This window comes from Corella eumyota, chromosome 6, assembly GCF_963082875.1.
Source record: "Corella eumyota chromosome 6, kaCorEumy4.1, whole genome shotgun sequence".
Taxonomy (NCBI): domain Eukaryota; kingdom Metazoa; phylum Chordata; class Ascidiacea; order Phlebobranchia; family Corellidae; genus Corella; species Corella eumyota.
The window spans coordinates 11,035,270-11,048,827 of NC_137495.1; the positions used below are offsets into that span (position 1 = coordinate 11,035,270).

Here is a 13,558-nt window from a genome sequence, read left to right on the forward strand (position 1 = left end):
TGCCACCTGAAGAAACAATTGGGATATGTGTGCAAAAAAAATAAAATCTGATAATGCACAATTGCGTGTCATTGCAATTGCCTGTTGCGTTGGTACAAATGACTAATGATTTCATTTCTAATTCTACCTAAATATCCCTTTATTAACGAACAAGACACACCACCCTTAGGCCCAACTTACTGTTGACATACGCTTTAATAACCATACCAAGCAAACAGGTAGACAAAAATGCACGTGCTAACAAAATATCAAATCGATCTACCTAAAAACTAATAAACCGTAAAAATTTAGCAAAAAAAGTTTATCCTTTACAAAATTTGTCAAGTTAATCCGAGTTTAAACCACCTGAATCGGCGGGTTAACTTTTTAGCGATTTAACTCGAGTTTAATCCACGATTACCGTTAATAACACCAAAAAAAACTTAACCCTAGTTTAATCCGCGATTAGGTTAATCCGGGTTTAACTCGACTTTAATCACCCCACCCTAAATCTTTAGGCCTTCGGGAAAGCCATTGGAACACATTATACTCATCTATAGAAACAAATTCACTGCATCCTTTGAAACAAATACGTTTTTAATATCAGAAGAAATTAAATTGTCAAGTTCATTTTTTCCGTAAAGTTTTTTTCGACTTGCTGATTTTTTTTTGTAAACTTTAAATCAGGTCGCTTTTTGGTTGTTCATCATTTTCTTCGTGAAACTTATATCGTTTTTTTTTTTGTTTAAATAGGCCTGCGTTGGTTGTTTTTGATTGCTTTTTACGTAACATGTTGATTAGTATAAACCAGGGGTGGGCAACCTACGTACGGCCCGCGGGCCACATACGGCCCGCCAACTGATTTATACCGGCCCTCGAAACTCTATTAAATTTGTATAGGCAACTGGCCCGCAGCAAAGCGCGACATAAAGCTTTATAAAGTCGTCACATTAAATTAATAATTAGGTCAAGCATAACGTTTGCAACCTTACCCAAAGTATATATATATATATAAACACATATACTTTGACCTTACAACACTATCACAATTTAGTTATTGCGTAACAAGTAATCATTGTCACACCCAAAGTAATAATCCCATTCGTTTTTTGCGCGCGAAATTTTTTGGGCTACAGGAAATATATTTTAAGTAAAATAGCAACTGTACGTGTGATTGTTTTTAATTTTTCGGTTTATTTAGCTTTATACAAGACTAAAGGTTAATAAATCTATGGAGGCTAAGCGAAGAAAAGTTGATTCAGAATGCAGAAAGTTTCAAGACGAATGGACTTTGGATTTTTTCTTTATTGAGCGTTTTCAAAAACCAACATGTTTAATATGCAAAGAAAATGTCTCAGTATATAAAGTTTCAAATATCAGACGACATTACGAGACAAAACATGCGCAAAAGTTTAGTGAGCTAACAGGGACTTTAAGGCAAACAGAAGTTGAAAGATTACAAACGTGTTTTGAGAAGGAAACAAGTTTTTTTACTAAAAAAAATTTAGATGTTGAAAAAAACACGAGGGCCAGCTTTCTTGTGGCTAAGATTTTATCTGAAAGGATGAAACCTTTTAGTGACGGTGTTTTTGTCAAACAATGTATTATTGCTGCAGTTGACGCTATCTGTCCCGAAAAAACAAAGTTGTTTGAGAATATAAGTTTGTCAAGAAGAACTATCACGCGCAGGGTAGAAGCAATGTCATCTGACGTTCAAGCATCTTTGCGAGATGCATTGAATGAGCTTGAATATTTTTGTATAGCAATCGATGAAAGTACTGACTCAACTGATACAGCTCAGCTTGCCGTATTTATAAGGGGTGTGTTTTCAGATTTTCAAGTTTTTGAAGAATTTATTAAACTGGTTCCAATGAAAGGTACCACCACAGGTTTGGATATTTTTAATAAACTTCACGCATTATTCTTAGATATGAAAATTGATGTATCAAAACTTGTTGGAATGGCTACAGACGGGGCTCCAGCCATGGTTGGTCAATCAAAGGGAGTTGTTGCACTAATGGAAAAGTTTTTAGAAGAACGTGGTGTAACAAGGAAACTCATAAAATTACATTGCATCGTACACCAAGAGGCACTTTGTGCTAAAACAGTCAATTTTAACGACGTCATGGGTACCGTAATTAAAACTGTAAATTTCATTTTGTCGCGCGGTTTGAATCACCGCCAATTTCAAGAACTGTTGTTAGATTTCAATGCTGAGTATGGGGACCTTACATATATGTGCAACGTACGTTGGCTAAGTCGCGGATCAATGTTGAAACGAGTGCTTTCATTGCACGAGGAGATAGCACAATTTCTCGATAGTAAGGATAAAGATGCATCGCATTTTCGCGATTCACATTGGCTCGAGTCTTTGGCTTTTTTAACTGATATAACTACGCATTTAAATCATTTAAACACGCAACTGCAGGGAAAGGACCAACTTGTCCATGAACTTTATGGACATGTAAAGGCCTTTAAAAGAAAGTTAACTTTGTGGGACGTCCAACTTAAAAAGAGAAATTTTGCCCATTTTCCATTATTGAAAAAGTATACTAATCCAGACTCAACGTTGCACGAATCTTTTGCTACGTGTATACATGATTTGGAAAGTCAATTTTCGTTAAGATTTTCTGATTTTAAAAAACATAAGAAAGATTTTGAGTTATTTTCGTCACCATTCGACGTAGATGTGGAGAATGTTCCTGAACGATTTCAGATGGAGCTGATAGAGTTGCAGTGTGACGATAATCTCAAGGCAAAATTTCACGCAACAAAATCCGCGATTAGTTTTTACAAAGATAACTTTCTTTCCAACTACAAGTACACCAATTTAACGGACCACGCAAAACAAATGGTGTCGCTATTTGGTAGCACGTACGTGTGCGAACAACTTTTTTCAAAAATGAAATACACAAAAGATCGATTGAGGACAAAACTTACTGATGCCCATTTAAATGATGTTCTTATTCTTAGTACTACAAATATCCCTCCAAACATTGATTTACTGACAAAGGACAAGCAAAATCAGATGTCACATTAATTTTTAAACATTTATTAATTAGTATTTGTGTATGTATGTAAATAAATACTGTTTTTGTATTTTCTGTTATTCATGTGGCCCTTCTAATTTATTTAGTTGCGTATGTGGCCCAGTGAGGTAAAAAGGTTGCCCACCCCTGGTATAAACTAAACTCAATATTAATAAAAATTTTAGAATTAGTATGATGCAAGGTAGTTGTATGTTCTTATTTAAACAGTATATTTTTTTTGTATATATTTTTATCTTCTTATTATAATTATGCTGCTGATTAAGCGCTGGCTCAGCAGCAGTTCATACCGTTTATAGCGACTTACTCAAGGGCGCTACAGCATAAGATCAGTGGGAATTGAACCCAAGACCTCATGGGTGGTGTAGCAAGTGGTCTTACCACTACACCACGCTGCCGTTCAATATCTAAATATCAGTATATTAAAATAGTATTAATTTGCTTTTTAACAAGAATTAACTTCCTAACGAACAAAACATTCGACAGTTCTACCTGCATTTTAGTCGTCAATACTAAAGAAGTTATTATTTTTTATTAAACTACATTTCCTAAATAGTCAGATTAAGTATGCAAGCCAAAATGTTGGGTTCCAAATTTAATATTTAGGCGAAATGAACAACAATGAAGACTCTAGCCTGCTAGCCATAAAGCTATTCAATTGTATAAGAACAATTATTGTGAAATTAATAAAAAGAAATCGATAAACACAAGTAAAAAATAATGAAGGCTCTAGCTAACCATTCATGCGCATGGTAAGCCACAATGTCATTCGTTATATAAAAACAAAGGTGAAATAAATGAAAAAAAAACAACAAACAAAGTTAATGAAAAAAGTCCTTATCGGTGTGTAGGACACTTATTTTCGTGTTTTGCCCCTTTCTTATTAGGTTTGAGTTGCATTTGTAAACAAACCACATGAACCCAAGAATTGCAGTCGGGAGCGTTGCAGCCTATCACATCGACATTCATTTGCCGTGTTTTTTTAAAGCGCTAAGCCGGGTTTTAAATCAAAAATTATCTTGCACACAAGGCATGAGCTTTGAACTCTATCTCTTTTTGAACGCGAATTATTTTTTTGCCTCATGTTTTTTTAGCGTGCCCACCCGGCAAGTATATGATTTGCCCGGGTTTACGCAACAAACTTAATCGTGGTGACAACACTTTTCTTTTTTTGTCGGCGCACAATAACTGTGGTCGATTGTGGACACGCAATTATCAACCTTTGCCGACATGCAATCGTTGCAAGAAAAGTATATTAACCTGTGTTAATACGTTTCTACATGTTTTTTGCGCGGCTCCTAGGTGAACATCTTTCCTGATTCGCTTATGTACGGTGGCCCACAAGGGCAACACCCAAAAATTGATTACAATCAGTACACAAATCACGAAGACAGTACACAAATCGCGAAGTCAGTACACAAATCACGAATTCAGTACACAAATCGCGAAGTCAGTACACTAATCGCGAAGTCAGTGCACAAACCAAAGTCAGTACACAAATCACGAAGTCAGTACACAAACCGAAGTCCGTACACAAATCGCGAAGTCAGTACACAAATCACGAAGTCAGTACACAAAACCATAGAAATCATAACATAAATCGATAAAAATATTATATAGTTTTTTCGCGTAATATATTGAAGGGGTTCGTGTCAATTTAATTTGAATTGTTAAATATTTAATTCGCTTATTGCGGTTAAACTTTATGTAACAATTTATATCAGTAATAAGCGGTTTGCCACCCATGGGTTCGCATTTTATGATCGAGTTAACTGTTGCGTAACAATTGCAACGTCGGTTACAAATTGTTAAACAGTCTTTATATAGCTAGCTGTGGTTTAGCCATAAACTATTGGAATTTTATTGTTTGGTAGATAAGCTTGATGTAAATAACTTATTTAAAAAAATTCAGTTCTAAAAATCCAAAGTAAACGCATATATAGTTTACTGTAAAACTTAGGTTAACAATTTGTTCTTACAACATTAGTGATTATAGTAAAATTACATCTAGTTTGCAGTGTTTTGTCAGGGTTGTGGCGAACATTTACAACCATTTTATAAATTTTGCCCTAACTGTTCTCGCAGTACCAATGAGGCTTACAGAAAAAGGTTGATTCGCCTGAAAATCCTTCAATTTTAAAATTTACTACTTTTTTATCAAAAAAATCTGATGAAAGGAAAGGCTATGCCTCGTATAGACCTAAATTTAAAAAAATAAAAAAGGAACAAAATGTTACAATAAACACTGGTTTAATGGTGTTTTCCAATGGAATATTAGAACCTGTTAGAGGCAAATCACTTCCATTAAAAATTTATATTAATGCTACCAGTGAAGAAATACTTCAAGCTTCCCTATTAAAGCGCAAAGCTTTTGATCAAAGTTTTCGTACAGATAAATCATACCAGCTTACCTACCCTGATGGTACAGAAGTGAAGACTATTCCAGGTCCTAATGAAGTTTTTACTTTACAAAAGTAAAAACATGAATTAGGAAAAGGTTATTCTAGAATTGCCTTTTATTTAAGTCTCACTGAAAGCCAAAATTTAAATACTTATGGAAGTGAAATTGATGAGGATCTAGAGGGTTCCAATTTAATAGAATTTATTCCTCAGCCTAAAATGAGATGTCCCATATGCAATAAGCAATTTCCAATATCTGTTATAGAACAACATGCAGATACCTGTCTTAATTCTAAAGAAACGCCGTTTATGTCTTCCTCATCTTTCAGCACTTGTGTGGAAGAAATAGAAGAAAGTGCTAGTGAAAAAAGTGAAGAATTAGACATTTCTAATTATGATTTGAATGAATTAACGTGTGCTGCAGCTACTGTTTTAAAAAATGGAAAATTTAGCAATGAAGACAGTGTACTAATATCTGTTGGGCGTGGTTTTTCCTTTAAAGATTTCCACAACTTTTTCAGCAAGCCATGGAATCAAAAAAAAAGGTAGAAAGTATATTTATAATTTTATTGGTGAAAGTGGGGTGGACACAGGTGGATTGTCTCGAGAGTTTTATACAGGTAACAGTTACAGTTGAGGCCTATGTCTACTTAATTGATTTTTTATGACAATTTTTTTTTAAATTGCTGGTAGCTAGTACTGTAGTTTAAAGAAAACAGACAATAACAGTACTTTGTGAGGGTTCTTATTTGACAATGTCATACCAATTTTATAGTAGGCTGGTGAGCATGCCTAAATTTTGTTAGTACAGTGTTATTGTTTAAAAAATAACACTTGAGTTTACTATATTACTTTTTAGAAGCACTTGCTGAAGTTAAAAGCCAATTTTTTACTGGCAATGATGATGATGGTTATGAACCTTTATGTGGGCTTGTGAGCATAGCGGATGGCACTTTACGTAGCATTGGGCAATTATTCAGTGCCAGTATTTGTAATGGTGGTCCAGGGCCCTGTTTTTTGGCTCAATGGGTCTACAAATATCTCGTTTTAGGAATGGATTCTTTAAAGGATTTACCGCAGACTTTACCATGCAATGAATCATTTGATAAAATATACAAACAGGTATATCTATATTTTACTAGCTTAATTAATTGTAGGTTATGTAAGAATTATTAGTAATTTATATAAGGTTATTAATAAATATTTTAGAATAATTGATATCTACAGTTTTTTCAGCAAAATAGAAAAAATAGGGTATAAGTCTACAACATAGGCTACTTTTTATGTTGAATATTTATATAAAACAGTTAAATGCAGCAAAGTGATAGGAATGTTGTTGAAATACTTAAAAGCGATGATGCACTTGAGATTTTAGAGACAGTTGGGTACAGAGGTGTAGGAAAGCGCTTAGCATCTCCATCAATTCCAAGGCTTTCCTAGCCTCAAACCAGACTTGATGCCGGTTCACACCGAACGACGAGAAAACCGTATGACCTGTTGGTGGCCTTGGACAATAAAATACAGCGTTGGCCACTGGGGTACCAAAAACAGAACATTATTAACCAGAATCAACTGATATTGATTCAACAAACAAAAGAAATACGTAAGAAACCCATTTTCACAAGCGCAATAATAACTTTCGTTCGGCGAACCGAAACAGTGCAAACTCGCTACCATCCCGTGCGGTTTAAAGACCGTACAAAAGACTTATTGATATTAAAAAACTCATAGAGACTGTATTTATGTATATTTAAATATATACAGGTTATAAAGGGGACAAACAAATTAACCCCTTTATTCAAGGACAAGTCTAACGCCCATAAGGCAGTTAGACGCTCTAAATTTATTCGTTATTATATTAAACATGGTCCAATTGTATATTTTTCGCGTGCCCTTGTAAAACATTGTCGCTATTTGTTATGTAGAGCCAGTGAAACCTGTGCTTAATTTCCTGTTCAGTCGTACTGTGTTATTCGATAATTTCATAGATTAAGGGTTAATAGTGTAACCCTTTTGATGAAAAAATGTGGATTGACAGTTGTCCGTTTTTGTGTTTTTCCTGCGCGATTTTATTTTCTGACAGTTGGTATATTTTTTTGGTTCCTAAAACACACACCTATTTTTACTTTGCCAAGTTTGTAAAACATTGTCGCTATTTGTTATGTAGAGCCAGTGGAAGCTGTGCTTAATTTCCTGTTTAGTCGTACTGTGTTATTCGATAATTTCATAGAATAAGGGTTAATAGTGTAACCCTTTTGATGAAAAAATGTGGATTGACAGTTGTCCGTTTTTGTGTTTTTCCTGCGCGATTTTATTTTCTGACAGTTGGTATATTTTTTTGGTTCCTAAAACACACACCTATTTTTACTTTGCCAAGTTTTAATTTAGAATTCCATTATAAAGGATGTAGTCGATATACGAAAGACGTTTTTTTTTGTGTGTAATGTACTCGTAATTATGTTTATCGCTATGTATGTAACCTAGAAACCAGATTTTTGTAGTGTGTACGTGTAATACCGTTTTTGTATATGTGTAGTGTAACTTTCGGGATAATTATGTGATGAACGTGCTTGATTAATAAATAGATGTTGTCTGTAGATTCGGTTTGCTATTTTTGACCATTTCTAACGGGTCTTAAAAACCCTATTTTAGACATTAGAGACTTATACTTTATACGTTATTGCCATATTATTTGGATAAGAGCACCCTTAGGAGTCGATACTTTTTATGATTAGATTTTTCTTGACCTCAGTCCCTACAGAGGTGACCCTTCAAAGGCAACATTAAAAAATAAGCAGTGTTTTAAGGTAAGACTAAATTTATTTTATTACTTACTACTTAAAGGTTAATGTATATTAAATGGGTTGACAATTTTACTCTGGAAGTACCCCATGGTAGGTATATATATATATCTTAAATTGAACATATTTTTAACGAAAATATTTTAATTATCAACAGAGCTATATTTCTTAAAGTTAAAGTCTAGCCATTGCTACCTGCATTACATGCAATTGAAGAAGGTTTGCATGAGTACAACTTGAACAAAAAATTGCCGAAGTTACAACATATAAAGTGTTTTTGGATTTTCATGAGATGTGCAACTATGGTAAATGAAATTTCTTCGTATTTTGCATCTAGGTGTAAATATTAGTTTTTTAATGTGGCAAACTTACATTTAAACAGATTCAGCAAATACATGCGTTTCCTTAAATGAGCTAATGAAGTTTTGGTGCGGATCATCATTGATGCCATACATGGGTTTACCCTATAATTTGTCAATTAAGTTTCTGCATGGTTGTTTACCTTCTCAAAATGGCACACCATGTAAATGTCTTCCAACAGTGAGTACTTGCTCATTGACGTTTTGTATTCAAGTTGATTTTAACAAATCGACATTTTAAAAACTTTTGCTCTTATTTCTTTCATTTAAATAAAAAATGGATAACTAGTTTTAAAATACAACAATAAAACAAATTTTATTAAAATAAATCAACTGACAAACTATCAGTACAACAAAATTACATTTTTATCTGTTTTTTATTTAATTTAGCCGTTTTAAAGTGGCGAAGCGAAAGACAGAGCATTATAGGATCCAATGTATAATGCTATACATTTGACCTTAGTGCGAGTTGAAATGAGTTCAACGGGTTGCATAATCAAAAGAGAATTATTTGTGATGAAATACGTGCTGATTCTTTGGAGAAACAATAAACTCAAATGGCACGGGCAGCGGCGATAATTAACAATACATTTCTCTTCGTCAAATCACCTGCCCAAACGCCAAAAACAGAATATTCTCAAACGCACGAACAGATGGTAATCAATATTCAACAAAAACTGTCAATAAAACCCATCTAAAATCATGAACAGAACAACATTTTAATCAGCGCCCTTTTTGGTGCTATAAAGAACAAACCAAGAAAAGGATTAAACCAAAAGCAGCCCTCGACTCATTAAAAACTCGTACGTCAATCACCATCCGTCAGGCACAACAACATTTCGGGTATATAAACCCAAAAATATTCCAAAATAATAACGAGATAGAATAAAATACTGTCCGACGGCTGCGGCGACGAAAGGGGAAAAATTGGTATCTGAGAAACTTGAGATGCAGTAGAATAATTACTGATCTAGGTTACTTAGTATACCGGTCTCTACCCGGACGTCGACCCGCAGCCATGACATTATATGGCACAGTTATCGTATAATGTTAGTTGTACCAATATTGTATTTAGTAACAAGTTTAACGCCCGTTTATAGAGTAACGTAACTTTTATTGTAAATGTATAAAGTTAGATGTATTATGTAGTTTTTATATTTAGCATTTTTCACGTTTGTTTGTTTTAATATAATCCGTCACCACAAGAGTTATTAGTGATCTTTCAACAGTTAAACAATTAAGTTAGTAGCTTTATAAAACCTTAATAGAATAATATATTGTTAAGTCAGTATGAACTCTAAATATAAGACTAAAACTCAATATATAAATTAACCTTCCGATTAGGAGTCTTAAACAAAACCAAAACAATTAATAATTACTCTATAATCATAACAGATATAAGTTTGATAATATTAAACTGTTATAATTAAACAATTGACAACAAGTCCTACAAAGTTGGTAGACACCCGTCCAGTGATTTTACAGTTAAATATACGGTTTGTAGGCTCTGTTTAACTTTGAACACGCAACTTCATCTTACGAACTGGTAAACCGATTTTATTTTTAATACATTTTTGATAATTATTTGCGACTAGCACAGTTGAAAGTCAGTCAATAAGCTAGCCAGGATATCTCTTTGTTGGTGTGCGTTTTTATAATCCTTTAATTTTAATCGACTTTGAAGTATTAATTTGTTTTGGTTATTATAAAGTCTTTGTTATAAAAGCTGTTTTAGCGAACGATATATTTTTATTTGTAATAATAGTTTGTTCGTGAAGTTTTTTAATTTGAATTAATTGGTTAACTTCATATTTGGTATTAGTTTTTCTTGTCGTTTCTATTTTTTTGGAATAATTGCGTGTTTGGGCAATATTTCTTTGTAACATAATGGATAAGATTTTTAGCAAGCTTAGTGGTAGTAAGAATAAGGCGAAACTGTTTTTCAGTTTTCCACTGAAAATAACAATTTTGAGGACAACTTTTTGGAAACTCATAACTATACTAGTATTTCTACTCAGGCTGACCTTCCTAGCCAGAGGACCTTCTCAGGCTTATGATAATACATTGCCAGCACAGACCCCGATCAAGTCTAAGTTCGTGTCCATTATGCCCCAACCCTTAGATACGCCCTTCGGTACTTTTCCTTCTTCTTGTGGGCGAACAATGCCCACAACAAACTCTAATTGGGAAAACACGTTGGGTGGTTTTAAAGCAACATCCACGCCCGCATACCAAACTCGTTTGTTCGATGATTACCCGTCTCGAATTTCTTCGTTACCTGAATTTCGAGAGTTTACCGATACGTTACGGCGCTCTACTATGTCTTTACCTACGTTTATTCCTAATGATATTAAACTATGGTTTAAATTGGTAGACCGTTGTTTTCGAGAGGCAAACATCACAAACCAGGATTCCAAGTGTGCTATTATAGTACAAGGTCTTGATAAGGCCGTGTTAAATAAGATTGACTTTATCTTACACGACCAAGGTGAAATTACACCTTACGATCATTTTAAAGGGAAAATGATCGAACAATTTTCCAAAAGCGAGGAATCTATGTTGCACTCGCTTTTATATGAAATGGATCTTGGAGACAAGAAACCATCAACTTTACTAAACCAAATGCTCAAATGCATCCACTTCCAAAAAGATGATACTTCTTTGCGTTTAGTCCGACTCATGTTCTTACAAAAATTACCGCCACAAATTTATCTTGTTCTTCGTTGCCAATCTCACAAACTGTTAGAGGAACTGGCACAAATGGCTGATAACGCGATGCCTTCGATGAGACAGTTAACTTCCATAACCCAGACTAAGGAAACTTCAAACCAAGATTTAATTAACGATCTTTTGGGAGACAAGATCGTCGAATTAACAAACAAGCTAAGCAAACTAGAAACCACTTTAAATAAAGCACCCCGTTTTCCAGCAGGGTATCAAAGGGACTCACCCCGCCAAGGGGGAACTCTCGCAAGTCGATACCCCCGAGCGACCCCTTTTTCCGAGCACACCGATCACCACACTCAGGGACAACACAATCTGGCCAGATTAGCTCCCTCTACTCATCAAACTCATCAGCGACATGCTGCAAACTCAACTATGTGCTATTATCACAGCACTTACGGTGACCGAGCTCGCAAATGCAACCCGCCCTGCAATTACAGACCAAAAAAAACTACAATTTTCCCATGATGCGCAAGTAAATCATGGGAAACAGGAAAACAACTCTATTCTTGCTGATGTTAACATGTTGACTAATCACTTTCTTTACATCAAGGCTTTAAATATTAATAAATTTCTTCTTATCGACTCAGGTTCGCGTTATAACCTAATGCCCAAAACATCGGATGACAAATTAAATGTCATTCAGTACCTCATAGCCGCAAATGGTACAAAAATTTCAGTCTTTGAAAAACGAGAACTGGTTCTCAATCTGGGTATATCATATATCTTCCAAGACGAATTCTTAGTTACCTCCGTTGACGCTTGGATTATAGGTAGCTCATTCTTTATCGGTAGATTTTGCAAACAAACAACTAACCCATAATCCCACTCAGCAATCTTGTTTGTTATACAATCAACCCACAACAACAATCCCAGATGTACCTTTTAATGCTACAAACGCATCTTTGAGATTTCACAACATCTCTAACTTAGAACAAGAACATATTCATAATTCAACTACCGACACCCGCAACGATGATCCCAAAGGGGGTATTACGAAATTCAACTCCGGTAACAGTACAATGCTGTCTACACTGACAAACCCCCAGGCTCAGCAATCTGTAGCCGTAAACCTGTCTGGAGATGTTTCAACTACGAACACTGTTAGACGATTAGTTGATCTAGGAGATGAGACGTCATCTTCTTCTTCATTTAAAGCTAATTCACATTTCAGTAACAAAGTTGACATCACAATTCCAGAAGCGCAACAGGCAATGACTCAACCAAAAGATGACGCTGTTATCAGCGGACAATATTACGACTCTCTTCCTATAAAAGAAGACGCTTCTCGCGTTAGAGAAACCCCTTTGCAAGTTCAATGTCGCGAACTAGCTCCCCTCTTTCCATATCCCGATCTGTCAAACCATCTCAGAAAGATCGCTGACGAATTTCCTAATTTACTTAAAAAGGAGTTTCGCCAAGGCTACCTGATTCTTTTATTTTTTCGCGTGAATTGGTCATCTACAACGATTTTGTTTTACTATTATAAGTTTTGTTTAAATAATTTTTGTTATGTTTTTTTTGTATAATGTAACTTTCTGTATAACTACTTTATTGTCGAAAATTATTATAGTTTATTTTTAGTGTAAAATGTTTTTTTAACATTATTGCGATAACAGCCAACCTAAAAATTCAAAATTTTTTTATTTACCAAATTTATTTTTTTTCAGTTACTACCAAAATTCTCTTGTTCTTGAAGGGGTGGTGATATAGGATCCAATGTATAATGCTATACATTTGACCCTAGTGCGAGTTGAAATGAGTTCAACGGGTTGCATAATCAAAAGAGAATTATTTGTGATGAAATACGTGCTGATTCTTTGGAGAAACAATAAACTCAAATGGCACGGGCAGCGGCGATAATTAACAATACATTTCTCTTCGTCAAATCACCTGCCCAAACGCCAAAAACAGAATATTCTCAAACGCACGAACAGATGGTAATCAATATTCAACAAAAACTGTCAATAAAACCAATCTAAAATCATGAACAGAACAACATTTTAATCAGCGCCCTTTTTGGTGCTATAAAGAACAAACCAAGAAAAGGATTAAACCAAAACCAGCCCTCGACTCATTAAAAACTCGTACGTCAATCACCATCCGTCAGGCACAACAACATTTCGGGTATATAAACCCAAAAACATTCCAAAATAATAACGAGATAGAATAAAATACTGTCCGACGGCTGCGGCGACGAAAGGGGAAAAATTGGTATCTGAGAAACTTGAGATGCAGTAGAATAATT

General features: G+C 34.6%; 1 protein-coding gene and 1 pseudogene across 1 annotated transcript; both read left to right on the forward strand.

The window, feature by feature from the left end:
* Positions 1-1,210: 1,210 nt before the first annotated feature.
* On the forward strand, positions 1,211-3,019 carry LOC145755842 (general transcription factor II-I repeat domain-containing protein 2A-like). The gene has a single exon (XM_082572080.1). It carries the CDS (start codon positions 1,211-1,213, stop codon positions 3,017-3,019), a length of 1,809 nt encoding a protein of 602 aa, XP_082428206.1.
* Positions 3,020-5,645: 2,626 nt separating this feature from the next.
* On the forward strand, positions 5,646-6,866 carry LOC145755843 (uncharacterized; annotated as a pseudogene).
* The last annotated feature ends 6,692 nt before the right edge of the window (positions 6,867-13,558 follow it).

Coding starts and splice junctions, on each gene's coding strand:
- LOC145755842 (XM_082572080.1), top strand. CDS start 1,211: ATGGAGGCTAAGCGAAGAAAAGTTGATTCAGAATGCAGAAAGTTTCAA.